At 43.3% G+C, this 16,886-nt stretch overlaps 1 protein-coding gene across 1 annotated transcript; it reads right to left on the bottom strand.

The window, feature by feature from the left end:
* Positions 1–984: 984 nt before the first annotated feature.
* Positions 985–16,449, bottom strand: LMO4 (LIM domain only 4). The gene is made up of 5 exons (XM_030953400.1): positions 15,732–16,449; positions 13,278–13,516; positions 6,390–6,486; positions 5,876–6,031; positions 985–1,725 (listed from the first exon to the last, which is right to left on the bottom strand). Exons 2-5 carry the CDS (start codon positions 13,511–13,513, stop codon positions 1,717–1,719), a joined length of 498 nt encoding a protein of 165 aa, XP_030809260.1. The 5' UTR covers positions 13,514–13,516; positions 15,732–16,449; the 3' UTR covers positions 985–1,716.
* Positions 16,450–16,886: the final 437 nt, after the last annotated feature.

The raw sequence follows: 16,886 nt of genomic DNA, 5'->3' as shown, positions 1-16,886 counted from the left end.
ATAACCAAGCAGCTAAGCAGTGAACACCTTCTAAAAAACAGAATTAAACAAAATAATAGTGTGTTATGAATGTATTAGTTTTCTATAAAAGTAGAGTATTTCTTCATATTGAGTTGCTTTAAATTGCAGCAAAGGCAGCTTCGTTGCTTGCAGGTTCCTGACTGAAGGCACACAGTGGACAGCCACAGATCCATGTTAGTATTCTTGCTAAAAACGTGAGAAGTCAGATTTTTTTTCTCAAAAGTATTCTGCACAGATTTACCACTAAACAGCTGATGGGAAAAACATGCAAAATGAAGTTGTTCCCTTTGTAAGCTTAGAGGTGGCTCTGCTGCTTTGTGGGGAGGTGGTTTTTGTTTGTTTGCTTTCAGAAAACAGATCATATTTTGAGATCAGCTGGTTCTGAGAAACAGCCCAGGAAACAGGTTTTTCTTTCCTTAAGATTATCAGTGTTGAAAAGTTAAAGTCTCTCACCCAGCAAACAAAGTTATGTTGTTCAGATCAGAATAGCTATTGTATTCCCTTTCATGAATAGTCAATTCTAGCGCTCAGCATGATGTACAGACCTTTCGTTGGCTTTTATTTTCCTGACCTCTTATAGTATATTCATACCCTCTTATGCTTGCGTGCTCAGAGACACAGGCACATCCTTAAAACAGAAGGAACTGGAAAGAGAACACAGTACCTCTGTGTGTGCTGTAATTCACTGCAATGGGAATTCTAATGTACTTCTTGTTACCAGAATTAAGAATCTCCATGAAAAAAAATATAATTTTGAAGTAGTACTTGTTATCCTTGCCACAAGTAACACAGTCAAGTAGTTTAACAGAGTCTTTCTTGGCATAAGGCAAAAGAAAAAATCCAAACCAAACACCTACTTTTAAAGGTAACTGACAATTCAGGTAACGACTATGTAAGATGAAGTTGCAGAATGTTTTGAATGTAATTTTTTAAAAAAAGCAAAGCTTCTAAAACCCATACTTGGTTTTGTTTTACTTTTTATTATTTAAATACACCATACTAGAGCAAATGTCTCTGAAAATATCACAAATAAAAGATTTTTCTTCATTCAGCAAATTAGAAGTAGGTGAAAATTTCTACACAGTAGCTGCTATGAGCCTGACTTTTTTTTTTCTTTTTTTTTTTTGCCATGGGAAGTAGCAACATTAGGACAAAAACACTTACATGCATACATACATTGTATTTTACAGAGATACAATAAAAGTGTTTGTGATAGAATATCACAAAAGCCACATCTTTATCTCATGTTCAGTTTGATTGAAACACATTTCCTTACAACACTTAAATATACAAAGAGCAAATAGAATGTTGTTAAGGTAAAACACAGGGTACAAACTGGCCAGTGCCCTGCTAATTGTTAATGAGGGTAGAAAAAGCAGATTTCAATGCTTCTTTTAATTAGCTTCATTAGTCATCTTCCCCACCCACCCCCCAAGATGTCCTCCGGTGGATCTTTTTTCATTTTCTCTACAGTCTCCCATTAGCCCAGGTTCATGGAGTCCTTAATGTTCATATTCAGTCATTTTAATACACCAATAAATGTGGGAAGGGCAATCAAGAATAAAGAAGGTGCAATGGTATGGAGCTGGCACTGATGCTAGCTACAAAGGTGACTTGTCTACTTGGAGACATGGGATCCATCTGTGATGAACAAAATTTGAGATGAAGGCACGCATTCTGCATTACTCTGACCTTTTAGCAGACCTGTAAGAAATAAAAATGGGTATCTTAGCTAAATTTGAGATAGGAAACTACAACATGACTGCTTTTGTTTTTCCCTATTCACTAATCTATTTTTTATTAGACTACTTTCTAACTGTGACTTGATTAAGGCTTTCTACACTGCCCATTCGTACTGCTAACGTTTCAACTTTAAACAGCAAAAGCAAACATTTTTCACAGTTTCACTACTAAAGAAAGCAGAAATGAAAAAAAGACTACAACAAGAAATGTGTACTTTCTGTTAACAAATCATACAGTGAATAGGGTGGTTTTTCTGGGCCCCGTTTGAAAGGGAAGAACCATTATGCCATGCCTTTGAAGAAGCGAGTAATATGATCTTGTAATTGGAAGAAATAGTGTGTAAAGCAAATATGAAGTATAGCCAATATCCTCCCAAGGCAACTTTGGTTAATATGCTGCATTGCACAAGAGCTAAATATAGATATTTCAGGATTCCCCCCTCCCATTTAAATTCCTCATGTGGTACGTTAGTTAATGTTACATAAACATTTTAATATATGAAGTCAAACATGTGCTTTCATACTGGTGTTAATGAATTGTGATAATTAAAAGTGTCTAACTCAATAAAAATCTAAACTTTCATGGATAAAATAGGAATGATCATCCATAGTCTTCAAATACAATCTGTTTGCAATTACCAAAATGAAATAATATATATTAGATTTTTATGGCTTTTAAAATGACATTTTGTGCTTCCCAGGAAGTTCTTTTCTCACCCTTCCTCTAAGTTACTAAAAGCCTGAGGTCTATTAGTAACTGCAACCCCCCACTTTCAAGCTAATTAAAGTAGTAGAAGCTTGGAGGTTTAATTCCCCAGAGCCGAAGCTCAGTGTGAGAAAGGTAATTTGTCTGTCCAGAACAAAGATTAGGGAGCAGCCAGCAAGCATATTTAATAAATGAGCATCAAATATCTTCTACTATGGACACAGACAACACCAATTATGTAACTACAAGGGAATTGCTGAGTGATATGTAAACTAGAAGATTTTTAAGATCTTCTCTAAGAGACGTAATGTAACTCATACTTTATTTAAAAGTATAGAAGCTGAAAACAAACATTTGTTACGAACACTGCCAACCAGTGGGAAATGTACACTTTCAGTAGGTGGTAATACTGTTGCAAACAAGAAATACTACAGGAATGCTACCAGTGCAAAAAAAGCACAGAGAATTCGTGACAATACAGCCCCTTCAAATGAAATGGCACACAGGACATCACAAACTAAGTCTGCACTCAGCAGGCAACAGTACTGAGTTTAGAGAAAACAGGGTTTTTTAAACTTCAGGGCAAGCGATGGGAAGTTATAATTTACATGTGTGAATTGCCTCAGGGAGGCAAAAGGCGGGAACGGCAAACATCCCTGCGTTTTGTCTCCTTAAAAAAACCCCAAGTTTTTAAACCAAGTTAGGCCATGCAACCTTTCCTGCCTGCACTGGTCACCTGTAAACTGCAGTGAGACAAGAGTAAGTTTATCACTGTCACCTTCAATGCATAACAAAAATGTATTTTAATGCTGAGAGTGTCTCAATATCTTTGGTTAAATTAAAAAAAAAAAACCAAACTTGTGCATATTATGCTATCTCTGTAATCTCTAGTGATAGAATAACATGGAAAATGATTGATCTGTAATGCTTAATAAAAAGTATCTGTTACAGCCAACTGTGTTACAGTGGAAGAATATTTTTAATTAGTGTCCCTAAAACATGCAGCTTCCTGTAAAACATCTCTGATGTTAAAATCTTTAGACTATTAAAAAAGAAAAACATAAAACTATTAAAAATATAAAATATAAAAAAATATATTACAAAATATAACTCCCTTAGCAACTGCCCCTGCAGCTTCCAAAGTTCCAGAAACCTGACAAATACATGAATTATCAACTTGTCTCTTTAACTGTGTTGATTTCTGGAGTTAACGGTGCTCTGCAATCCCCTTTGAAAAACAGCAGGAGTAGTCAGAACAATTTCTAGAGATGTTGTATTATAAAGGAAAAACCCTCAAGCTCGTGACCCCTCAACCTTCTCCCCAGCAGCGGCTGATGTGCCTCAGCTCTGGCTGCAGCAATGCCACTGCCAGGCAGTGACAGGGGCTGACAAAAACCTGCCCTCACCACTCTGCATTTAGCCCCCACCAGGTACCTGCAGTCACGAGCTCTGCAAGCCCAGTCCCTTTTACTTCTCTTTGCCATGTTCTATGTTCCTCATCATGTCTGCTGCTTTTATTGCAGCTAAATCATTTTTATGTTTTGCTAAGGCAGAGAAAGAAACTGATAAAACTAAATGACAATTTAGACACCAATTTGAAGTTACATTAAACTTTACATTCGTAGAAGACAAGTGGATAAACCACTCTCAGAATGGTAAACCTTTTACTGCAGTGTATAAAGATGAATGGTTTTACCTATTTTTTGAAATGGGATACCTATAAATATTCATTTAACAGAATCACTGCTAGCTAGTCTATATTACAGATTTGTTTCATTAAAATTCACAACAGTATAAATCTATGAATCTTTAACTGTATTTGTACTTCCTTGAGAAGAGGCCACACATTCTCTTCCAATCTTAATTATCTTTGTTCTGCCTAACTATGTAGCATTTTTGTACTCAATTCTCTCATCACCTCGATTGACAAATTAAGTAAATAAAAAAGGTCCATGCTTTATTTTGATGTAATTACATTCACTGTATAAGACTTGAAAGAATACTTAAAATTAATCAGTAAATTTATGCACAGAAAAAAAAAAGCAAACACAGATATTGAAATGTAGCAACATAACCAAAAAAAAAAAAAGTAAAATAAAGAACAGTTTCTATTTTCTCGGACCTATTTCTCCACGGACTAAAAGCACTCCAAAATACACTGCACACTACAGAATAGATCAGCCTAGCATTTGTCCCAGATTTTTTTTTCATCTTCTGAATTCCTACTTGCAGATAAATGTTATTTTTTGTGATCCTTACAGACATTAATGAAGTTCCTATTGTAAATCTATAAAGAATTACCAACTGAAGTGTGCACTTTTTGTTTCATTGCAATAACTCAGTGCTGTGTGATTGCCTGGGTTAATGATGAAAAAGTCAAATATACTATCAGAGCTGATGGAAAAATCTATCACCAATCTGAAATTAAAATTCATCTGTGGTCAATAAGATTTAATATCCATGCAAGTGGCGCTGTAAAGAGTAAATGAATCAATGTCATCAATACATAATCAGTATGAAATATGATGTGAATAAAATTATGTGCAAGAGTCATACATCCACTCTTTTCTGGACCAGGGTGGAATGAACAGTCTCTTAACTCAAGGTTGACAGTAATTGTTACAAATTAGGCACAGCAGTTATCAAAATGCACTCACTTGCATAGCTTTAGGACTGATTAAGAAGATTAAAATACATCTAGAACTATCTAGTTTCAGAGTTACAAGACAACTGTTGATCAGAAATTTTTTTTCTTCTTCTTCACTCTACGACCTGCGCAATCATCATTTACTCATTTAGCTAGAAACCAAAACTATCAACCACAGAGATACACAATCTCTAGCTGAGATATTAGTGTTACGGAACAGTAAGTAAATAGCACTTTGGTTTTAAAATCTGAGTTATGACATGCAAAACAGGCAAGAAAATACTTCTGAAAGAGTACCCCAGCGTCCTTCCTCAACTAAAATCTTAATATTGAAATAAAATACATTAGCTTAGTCCAGGAACTTTCTCTTCATAAGGCATTTATTTCCACATTAAAGGATCTAATTTTCCTCCCTCAGAAACCTGCTCTCTTGTAGCATTTAATTTCAAGATTATAAAATAAAATACTTCTCTTTCTTAAAAGTTTGTATTAATATATGCTCTCCATTTTGCTTTGTACATAAGGAGTTCAACACCTGTACAGATGCACGTGCCCAAACCAAAATAAACTGACTCACCCTGTATGTCATATTTAAAAGGTTACTATTTTCTCCCCAAACCCTGTGCCTAAATAACTTAAGGTAAGTTCAGCTACTTAAAGGTTTCTTTGCAGGGGCAGGGAATGTCCACTATTAGAATGAAAAGAAATTGATCTTCATTTAGCTCTAAGAAAGCTTATTAGTAATTGTGAAGTATTCACCTTCTGGTCTGGCAGTAGTGGATTACTCTGAAGTGAATTCAAATGGCCATTGATGAGAGCTGTAGGTCTATCATGTTCACAAAATAAACTGCCATTGATGTAGTGAAACCGATCTCCGGGGACCAGGCGATTCCGGCAGGTAGAGCATGTAAAACACTGGGAAAGGAGAGAGACAGCAAGTGAAACTACAGCACAAATTAAGTATGCCGCAGGTTTGAAAATTACACTTCAGAGACTGCAAGTGCAGTTGAGATATGGAGCTGCTTGGTTTCTAGTATCTCCAAATATGGCATTAGTCTTACCTGTTGGGACTACGCAGTACATAACTCAAGCAGAGTTTTAGTGATTACAAGGGAACAAAGCTACGCACTAAGCAAAGCTTTATAATAGATACTCCTTCTTGTAGTTATTATTTTGCATTTCATTCATAAGCAGATGCAGGTTTTACACTAAAGAGGCATGGCAATACTAATCAGCTGCTAAAAACGAAAGTACACAGAAAAAAAACCCTCACCTTAAGATGATAGACATTGCCCTGTGCCCTCATGACCAGCTCACTAGCAGGAATGGACTGTCCACAGGCACTGCAAGCACCACTATTTCCAAATAACCTGAAACAGAGGTGATGATCATGAATAATTTAATACACAGAAGGCTCTAGGCATTTTTGCACATCACTGCCACGGTTTATTACACAACTCTTTTAGACTTCTGACCCCCATCTTCCAACTTGCTTATGTTTCATAATATGAAAAAGTTTATTTTTGTGTAACAACTGGTAGCTTCACCTTACCTTGGATGTGGTTACACAGGATTTAATCAGAAGTATTGACTTACACCTCTAGAAACACAAACAATTCTGTACTACACACATTTTATCAGATTACTGGGTTCATCATAAAAAAAAGATACAATTCATGACTGGAGTTTAAATGCATTGTGTCCTTGAAATTATATGAAGAACTCTTTTGTACTTTAATCATATCTTGAGATATGAGTCATCAAAAGGGTTAAGAGGATTTGATTGTATATCTAAGAAGACATCATGCTCAGTGTATTGAAACTCCAGTAAACCTCCATCAGTGCAGAGTTTCCATTAGAAACTCTCTGCTATCCAGGTTGATATATAATGTGTATGGGTTAACCTTTTCAATCATGGTGTCAACACTTTAGATTTGCCTCTGCTCATCTCTTTCATCCTAACCTTCTCTCTCTCTTGATAATGAAATGCTTGCTCCAACTTCCCTCTATCTGCTCCTGAGTCCACAATTTAGATTACTTCATCTCTGCTAGCAACAAACTGAATGAAATTTCGATTTGAGCAGAAAGTAATTTACCGGGATCTGGACCCATTTGTCATCATATCTCTCTGGGTGTTTGCTGTATCACTGCAGTTTTCCTATGCAATCAAATGAGACCACAACATCTGCCATTGGGGGGGGCACACGCAGTGGGGGGAGGGGGGAACAGGCACAAGAGTGGTGAAGAAAAATATATACATAATTCTTCAAATCCATTTAAAGGCACAATGCATCGATTCAAAATATAATACAGTAATGATTATTGAGTTCTACTTTTACAGGCTGCCTTAGCTAGAATTAGAAAAACCTTTATTTGCTTTTGCGCGAGTCTCTAATAGACACAAATATTTATAAAGACTACCACAATTCATTTTGCAGTAAAAAAGGAAATTGAACTAGCTGGCAGGGTCACAGACCCACTTTTCTGTACGATGTAAAACACAGCAATAGGATTTACAAATTAGCGTATTGGTGTCATAATAAATATTAATATTTGCATCTCCTTCCTGTCCAAATAAAGTCATAAAATTCTGTTTGTGTCAACCTAGGACACACATTACAACAGAATACCCGTAATCTGAATGATTGCAGTGCGCCTCTGTATAAAAATAATTGCTTTGAATTTTCAGAATCCGAGCTTGCAGAGGAGGCTTGTCATGTTCAAACTACTAATTTGCTGTCGCCACTTTATTGAAAATAGCCTGTAAGTTGTTATTAAATGTATCGACTGAACGACAGAGAGAGTAGTAAAACTGCCCCTTAAGATGGCTTTTAATAGGAAGCTGAGAAACAAATTTTGCAGCAGCATCGATTTGAAGAGTTCAATCAAAACTCCATTTCAAAACTAATTAGTCTGAGATCCACGACACATTGACACGTTCTTGCAGAATCACAGCGGTTACAAAGGGAAAGCTGAACTAATACATTGTCAGGACCTCCCTGCCAAAGGGACTAAACTGTCTGGAAACTAAAGGTCCATTATTAGGGCATCTTCCAAACCAGGACCGGTTCAGAATAGTTACATGATATACCGAGGTTACTTCCAAAGCATTGCAATATGCATTTTCCTTCCTTTATCGTTACTAAGACTGAAGTTGGCACTAGAGACTGCACAGGGAAGGGCTGTGAGAGGAGGCAGAAAGGCACTGCCACACTTCCCAAGCAAAGATCCAACAATCCAGAGTAAGGAGGTGGCAGCAAGGGCATTGCTGGGTAAAAGGCAAAGATGGACAGATGATGTCAGTTGTCCAGGAGAATCTGAACGTGATGAGCTGTCTCTCACAATCCCCCTCTTCGCCCTGTACAAGTGCACCACCCAACTGAAAACACAGCTTTCAGAATGCTGATCTCATTGCACTACTTGTCTTCATTAAGCATTCGTTATACTATTCTCTCTGAACTAGAGCGGTCCCACACCTTGAATCTCTGTGAATTCTAATAAATGGAGTCAAACTAATCCCGAGGCTTTCCACACATTTTAAGTTTTCCCCAGGCATGTTCCCAGAACAACTCTCCTTTGGGAAGCCACTTCAGCTGAATCTTCTGCTAAAATTCCTAAAAATTACTTACAAACTCAGAACAGCTTTCTGCTGCTTATTATTATTTACCAACAAAATTAAACTTATTTTTCATCTCTACTGTTATGAATGGTTTTGTTCTGTAATGCCATTAACAGGAAGAAGTTTTATCTTTTAAAAAAATGTTATTTCTTCTTACCAGCAAAGAAAGTCTTCCACATTAACTATTCTTTACTGAAAAAGTTGTTTTGCATGGTTTCTGGGAAGCTGGAGAGCTAATTATCTAACCAGGGGGACTGTCCAGGACAGTATTTGATTTAAAAAGCTTGAGGCTTTAGGTGCTCAATTAAGTAGCTATCGGTCTCAGACTGGACTTTAATGGGCTCTTTTCTCTTTAACTGCAGCAATGGGTAGAGATACCCCAGGTCAGGCTAATTAAAGCCAGGGGACTCTTTAATTGTGATGACAGAATTGGTTTCAGTTTCCTCTTTGGGTCCTCAGTCCAAGAAGGTCATTAATATTTCAACATTTGGGCAATGCAATCAATCACAAACATCAAGAGGTTCCCTTTACGGACAAGGCAGCTCTTCTACACTTAGCAGCATTTTACTGAGCCACCTTAAATTAACTACTGTGTGGTTCCAACACAGCATTCCCCACACCCCCAAATGCTTCTGGTTTTTTTTTTTTTTTTTGCTGGTGGGGTTTTTTTCAGAACTTTCTGTAGGAGAGTGGGAATGAAAGCAGCAAGAAATCTCAACCCAGTTTCCCATCTTGCTACTCAAAATTCAGCATCAGCAGAAACACGTCTCTAGCAACTTGTACTAACAAAGTAAGGTTCCACTGCTTTCCAAAATCGTGGAGACAGATTTAAGCACTCTTGATTCTGGCACGACATGGTGCACATTTGTGTCCACATACATATATATCCAAGCCCTAGCAAAGAGAAATGCACATCCAGACCTACTGATCCAGAAAGAATCAGTGTTTTTGTACATTCCCCACATTTAATCTAAATTCTGCACCAGCTATATTAAATGTAACAAAGAAAGGCAACACAGAAATTATGCCTGAAGCCAAGTCCATTAAAGGTACTTCAGAATAACTAGAGACCAAGCACCTTAAAAGCACCAGAAGCTATTGATACTTAAAAGGGGGGGCTGTGCATAATGGCAAGTGCTGCATTAGAGAAGAGGAAGAAAAAAAAAGGGGAAAAAAAACCCAGCCAAATTACGCTTGGTTAATTCAGAGTAACAGATCTGCCCCCAAGTGAATTGGAGGCCTTGAATTAATTCTGTTATGACAAATCAAGATAAACGTTCCCCCTAAATTGCATGAGATTTAATTAATTTTTGAGATCCTGTTTTTTTTTTTTTTCCTAGCTAATAGTTCACATGCTCCTGTGCTGTCATTGTGCTTGAGTGGGCAGACTTCAAAGTGATATTAAATAACCAACTATTAGATTTACCTAGCACGTCCTATTGGAAAAGTGCCATTTAATTACCTAGCCTGTTCAATTAAAGGGACAGCATTCCCTGAATATAGCAGCTTGCCGCTGATTACCAGGGAAATGAACTGGCTGCCCGGCGGCCCCCTCCCCGGAGCGGCCTCACTGCGGCGCGCCCGGCTCCGGCCGCCCCCGCCCCCGGGGCTGCGCCCCCGCCGCGCTGCGCGGAGCGGCCGCCCGGGGAGGGGCGCCGGGCGCTGCCCCTTTAAAAGGCGCCCGGGCAATTTTCCCCTCTCCCCCTTCCCCACCACTCCCTGCTCTCTCTTAGAGGCCAATTTTGTTAATTAAATGTTTTGTTTGCGACGCGGCTCTCATTCATTTCGGACACGTCATTCCGAGCAGATCTAAGCCAGCGACCAGATCTCATTAGATAAAACCCATCAGAACTAAGAGAAAATGGAGGAGACACTAATTAAAGCTTTTAATTGTGCGGATTCGCTGCCACGCTGCTGCTTTATCTGGCATCTCAAGGTTGGGAGGGCTGCGCTCCACTCCTCTCCCTGAGCGCGTTGCTCGCTGTGGGGAGGGAAGGGAACGGACCGGGGTTTTCACCTCCCTGTTTTCCCAGGAACCTTGGCCTTCAATGAAAGCTGCAGCTGTAGCTCTACGGCCAATTTGTTTTCGGGTTTTGGGGGGGGAGAGGGAGGGAAAGGGGAGTGTTGTGTTGTTTAAGCAATAACAAAAAACCCCACATACAGCCTGAGACAGCTAAAAAGCCTATTAATAAATGGCCCTGTGGTCCTGGCCCAAAGGAGTCGAGTCCCTTTCACCTGGCGCCTGCCAGGCCAATCAATCCTCTTTCCCATTTCGCCAGTCACGTCCAGCGTGCCCCCACCTCTGGCTGAGAACTGCACTGTGGCTCCTGCCTGGGGAGAGAACGCGCCGCCACAAAAGCCCGCCGGAAAACTCAGAGGGGAGAAGGATGGCAGAGGGGAACCAGACAGACTCGCTGTGAGTGGCACTGCCTCCGCAACCAAATGGAACCATTTCACACACCTGAAGGGCAAGGGCTTCGCTCATGCCAGCATGACCCACGAGCAAGCCTGCAAAGTCCATTTCCAGCAGGAAAGCTCCAAGTTAACTCAGCCCTGGCAGCACCAAGCCATCCTACCCCACCTTGAGTGTACAGTGTCCAGTTCAAGTTTCAGCAAGCATCTGTCAGGGTTATTTTTGCAAGTCAAATTACACAGATCTAAAGAGAAGTCAGGCGACAGGACAAGGAGATCAATTGAAACCCCTCATCTGATAAAGCATCCTATTCATAATTGCCTACATTAAAATAAACGAGTATTAATTTTTGGCAACACAAAACCAGAGGACTGTGATAAGCTTGCCTGAACTTGCCTCTGGGACACAGTGGACGCATCTTCTCTTTTTAATTAGTAGCAATCAGACATGAGGGTTTGTTTGATGGTGTTGGTCGAGTGATGAATCTGTACTATTCAATGCATCTTAACAGTAGTGTCAATTTTTCCACTTCAAACAAGGCTCTTTCCCTAACACTGTTCTGCTCTATTTAATTACTATTGCGCCAGACTTAGGCTTATTGCTTAGGACGATGACCAAAAAGCACCACTGTGCACCCACAATGTGCTGATTTTTAGCATTTCTCTCTAAAAATACCTCTGAAACTAGCAAAGCTAAAGCTTCAATTGCTCAGACATAGCACAGGACCTGTTTCATGTACTTCACTACACGAAGCCACGGCCATGCACCAGGTCTGAGACTGCACTATCAGTGCAACCAAATCCTAACTCCATCCTCTTAACTACAGAGGTACCTGTGCTCAATCCGCATCTTCTCAAACCTAAGTTTTACAGCATAACCAAACTTGTAATATTTGATGGCTGCTTTTGGTAGGTTTTTTTTTCCTTCAGAAAGGAAAAAAAAAGTGGAGCTTTTTGGCCATCAGAAAGAAGGGAAATCCTGGGTTAACTCTTGACATTTACTATTAATGAGGAGCCAGAAGCGTTTGAACAGAACACAATTTGTTTTAACTAAGCACTTCTGTGATGCTGGGAAGGTATGGGGCTTTTTTGTTGTTTTTTTTAATTACTGAATGTTGAAACAGAACACCTCCTTGAAGCATTCATGTGCATCAGTCTATCAAACCATTTACTCAAATTAAATGTGTAATCCTTCAAAATGCCTCCTTTTAAATTAATGAGTTTAAGTAGCTTGAGTTCACCTGAAAAGATCGTATGGGCACCTGACCTCATGAATTCTATTAATTATATTGGAAACTTGTTGGAAGGGATACTCTGCATAATCTTACTGTACCCCAACAGATGTGAGATTAGCGAGGCTTAGTTCCCCCTACCCAAATCTGTGGAATTTAAAGCAAACAGCTTCAAAAGAGGAAGAGATAAGAAATAAAGGGCAAGAGCGTATACCTCCTCTGCTATCTCCTGCATTGTCTGCACTGGAAGTTAAGAGAAATATCAGTTCAAAGCTTCTCTGTAACAATGCTGAGACAAACATCATACCACTGGTTTTTTGCTATAAGTAGAATCCATGGCCCTCCAACTGATGGTTAATCAGCTCTTTCACAAGGAGAACAGAGAATGAGTCATTCTGTTTCCACTCAAAGGAGTTTAAAGGTGCTTATGTAAATATCATAATTAATCAGATACTAAAGGCAGGCATTTCATTATTTAGCACCTCTGCCACAGCCTTATTTAAGCCCTACGATTTTAACATTTACTGTTCAGATATGCACACTTCTCCTTCAACACTACAACAAAGCAGATTAATTTAGCCTCTCTGATTGCTGTTTATTTTTAGTTAGGACTTGTTTTGTGCTGACAAACCACTTTAAAGTTACAGTCGTCGTTCAGCCCCCCCCCAACTCTTTCCTCCACTTGGCAGTCGCAACTCGCCCTGGGCTAGGCACTAACATCCGCACCCGCACGTCTCTCCCTCCTAAGGAAGGAGCCATCCTGAGCCAGCCCACCCCTCTGCCCTGCAGACACCCACCACGAGAAATAAAGGGGGAGGGGGGGCGGGGGAAGAAAAATGGAGAAAAAGGCAGCAGGAAAGGGGGGAAGCTGTCCTCACCAGTCTGGCCATCGCCTCACCTGATGTAGTCGTTTCTGCAGAGAATCATCCCGCTCTTGGTGTAGCAGGAGGTACCGATGTCCCCCAGCTGGGCCTGGCAGCAGGAGCACTTGAGGCAGCGGCTGTGCCAGTAGCTGTCCATGGCGTAGAGCAGGAAGCGGTCGGCGATCTTCCCCCCGCAGCCGGCGCACCTCTTCCAGGAGAGGGAGCCCGCCGTGACCGGGGGCGGCTGCGCGCTGCCGCCGGGGTTCACCATGGCCTGCGCGGAGAGAGGGGCGGGGGCGGGTCAGCGCCGGGACAGGACGGGCCGGGCCGGGGCGCAGCGCGGGGCAGCGGCGGCCGGGCCGGGCCGCGGGGCGGGGCGCGGCCGCGCAGCTGGCGGGAGCGGCGGGCGCGGGGGGCAGAGCGAGCGCAACCCGCCGCCCCCCCGCCCCGGGCTTGTGCAGCTGCAGCTCACAAGTCAGGAACAGTCCCGGGGTTTGTTTTGCTTATGAAAAAAAGTGTGTGAAGAGTGGAGGGGGAAAAAAAAAGTTGTGAAACTGGTTTTTCAGTCTAGGAGAGGCTCCGCAGCCTCGGGGCGGTAACGAGGGGCTCCGGACCGGCCCTCGAGGCCTTGGGATTTTATTTTCTGTAGTTTTATTTTGGAGAACTAAAAACACCCCGAGAAAACACTCCAGATTGAGGACACTGGCCCGAATAATAGATCATTGAACTTTAGGACGCCTGTTAACTTCCTACACAAACATACTCAACTTTTGTCTCGCTAATCTGCCCTTGATCAGCAGTTTAAATGCTAAAGCTTTGTTATCAAAAAAAAAAAAAAAAAAAAGAGAAAAAAGTAAAAACAGTTTACCGATCCTAAGAAAGCAGTAGAGTAACGAAGTGCATCGCTCCGGCTGCGGTTACTCTGGCCGCCCCAGAAACTGCAACTAAGGGCATTTTTCACTTTCTAATAAATGCTTTATGCAAGCAGGACAACCGAGAGATAATATAGGAATCAATTCATAAAGCTTACTCTAAACCGATTAATTTGTTGCCTTCAATCCAGGGTCCAATAAACTCCCGGTGTTCCTCTAGTCACTTATACTATAAAAAGATCAAGTTATTTACTGCCAATTAAGCAGCATGTTTTGTCTTTGTCCTTTGTAAGCCGTATGTGCTCATGCCGAGGCATCTGGCTATCTGCTAAGGACCTTCAGACTGATACGTCCAGAGCAGCGAGGACGAACTTTTCCTGACACTGGCCCAACTCGGCTGCAGGAGGAGAACTGAGGCCGATTTAAACACACATTTCCTCAGAAAGAGTACCTGGAGGTATGTCCAGTGACCGCACAATAAACCAGGAGAACTGCACCAATTAAGCTGTAACAAAAACCCCGAGACTTTGGAAAGAAAACCACTCTAAAAGCCATTAGCATTGCATTTATCCGAACGCATCGTGTACCTTTATGTAAATTGATTTCTGATGCATTTGTTCAAGGAATTGCCTTTTGTTACAGTTTCCAGCTACAGCCTAATGAATCTGCATTTCCTGCTCCGAGTCTTTAAACCGTTTTGCTATGCTTTAAATCACTTCGGATTTCTTAAAAGAAAGAAAAAGGCTCCATGCCACCACCTTAACCTGTCTTTGTCGAAGACAAATATGTATAAATATAAAATGGGAAACGTTACACTGAGAAAACCATCCAGTAACCCCATTAAGCTAAAGCTCTTAAGGACAAGCAATACCTTAATGCTGATTAAATCTAAAAAGATGAATCAAGAGGACTGACCAGAAAGTGACTCCCTTGATAACTAAGGACGGGCCCTCATCAAGTTTCATTTAGAGTTGGGGGGGGAAAGCTTTTAACTTAAATAGGCTTACTCTAGTAATTACAGAGCCAAGCAATTTTGGTCCTGGGATAGGAGTCAGTGAAATAGAAAGCAGAGCTAGAAGCTAGAGGCAAAATACCCCCCTTTTAACAGCGTCTCTGGTGCTTTTTTAATGGAGACCAAGAGAGGGACAAGCGGAGAGCTGGAAATTTGTAATACAAAAATGGATGCTTAATTCATGTCTTGGTTTTAATTAGGTGATTCACCGATTTTCTCCTGGATTGAAACAAAAGACTGTGTGTGGGGCAGGAAGGGAACCGGAGAGGAGAGAAATAGAGAGCTCACTTTGATCTTTTCTGCCACTGTTTCAGAACAGTGTTTACTACAGGGGAAGCGGGTGCCCCAGCCTCCCCCACCCACCCCCCGTCCCCTCCATTCACAGCCGAGGCAGGCAGAGCCTTTTCCCGGCGGCAGCTGGGAAGGGGGGTAAGGGAAGGCGCTCCAGCGGCGGCCGCCGCCAGGCTTTATACGGGGGGCCGCGACAATGCCCGGGGTCCGCGGCTCCGCGCCCCTCCGCCGGGCGGGCAGCGGGACGGCGGCGGCGGGCGGGCACCGCGCACACGAACGCTGCGAGACACGGGGGAGCGACCGGCACTTCTTACCTGCTTCCCCTCTATATTGCAAAAGGCCGGGGAGCGCCGCTCGGGGTGCCTGAAGAGGTCTTCTTGCAAAGAAATAAGCACAGCGCTCGCCCTCTCGCCGGCTGGAGGGAGCCCCCCGCCCGGCAAGGGGCAGCCCAGGCTGGAAAAATACAGATATTGCTATGAGAGGCGTCTGCCCGGGTCCTTCCTCCAGCTCCCGCTTCCCGGGAGGGGAGCTGCAGAGCTCGGTCCCCGCCGCTGAGCCGCACACGCAGGGCGCCGCCGCCGCTCGATGCTGCAATCGCCGGGCAAGTTTGGCAATGTGGCTTCACTTTGTGCCGCTTCCCCCCCGCTCCCCCACCTCCGCCCCCTCTCCGGGCTGCGGCGGCTCCCGAGCCTCCCGCGGCGCGGAGTCGGCCGGCCGCGGCCCGCCGGAGCGCCTCAGCGGAGCGGGCGGGAGCGGCGAGTTTGAGCGGGGCCGGGCGCGGAGCTGCTGCCGGGATCCTGCGGCGGCGGCGCGGGGGGCGGCCCTTGTGCCCGTCTAAGCGTGAGGCTGCAAGTGCGTGTGTGCCCGCACGGTGCGCGTGTGCCCGCTGCTCTCACACATGTGTTACTGACAGAGCAGAATCCCAACTACACTCCGGCTCGGCGCCCTCGTCAGCCCGCCGCAGCCAATCCGCCCCCGGCTTGTTCAGGCGGAATAATAAAACCTGCCAATCCCCGGGAAGACAAAGGAATGAGTGAGAGGAAAAAAAAAAAAAAAAAAAAAGAGAGAGAGGGAGGAAGGGAGGGGGCGAGGAGGAGGAGGAGGGGAATGGAGAGGAAGGAGGGAGTCAGGTGGGCAGCGCCGTCCGCCCGGGCGCTGAGGGGAGGCGCACGGCCGTGAGGGCACCGTCCGTCCCGCCTGGCCCCGCCCGCCAGCTCCCGGCCACCAGTTGAGAAACTTGGCGGCGAGGGGTCATCCCGGCTGTCCCCGAGGGCAGGCCCGCTCCGCCCGGGGAGCGATGTCCGTCGGAGCCCTCCCCGGCCGCTGGGCGCTTCCCCCGCCACCGCGGCCCTGCCGTGCTGGGGGAGGCGCCGAAGGGAGGCGCGGCCACAGCGGCCGCTGCTTGCCGCCTTCGTGGCGCCCCCCGCTGCCGCGTACGGCCCCGGTGCCCGCACCCCGTCCTGGGATCC

The sequence above is a fragment of the Camarhynchus parvulus genome, chromosome 8 (genome assembly GCF_901933205.1).
Source record: "Camarhynchus parvulus chromosome 8, STF_HiC, whole genome shotgun sequence".
Taxonomy (NCBI): Eukaryota; Metazoa; Chordata; class Aves; order Passeriformes; family Thraupidae; genus Camarhynchus; species Camarhynchus parvulus.
This window is presented reverse-complemented; position numbering and strand designations above follow the sequence as displayed.

What these genes read in the sequence shown, in the direction of transcription:
- LMO4 (XM_030953400.1), bottom strand. Translation starts at nt 13,513, where the DNA reads ATGGTGAACCCCGGCGGCAGCGCGCAGCCGCCCCCGGTCACGGCGGGC. An exon ending in TGCAGAAACGACTACATCAG is followed by an intron (nt 6,487 to 13,277) that starts GTGAGGCGATGG and finishes CCTCTGTTTCAG; the next exon opens with GTTATTTGGAAATAGTGGTG. An exon ending in GCAATGTCTATCATCTTAAG is followed by an intron (nt 6,032 to 6,389) that starts GTGAGGGTTTTT and finishes CTCCTTTCCCAG; the next exon opens with TGTTTTACATGCTCTACCTG.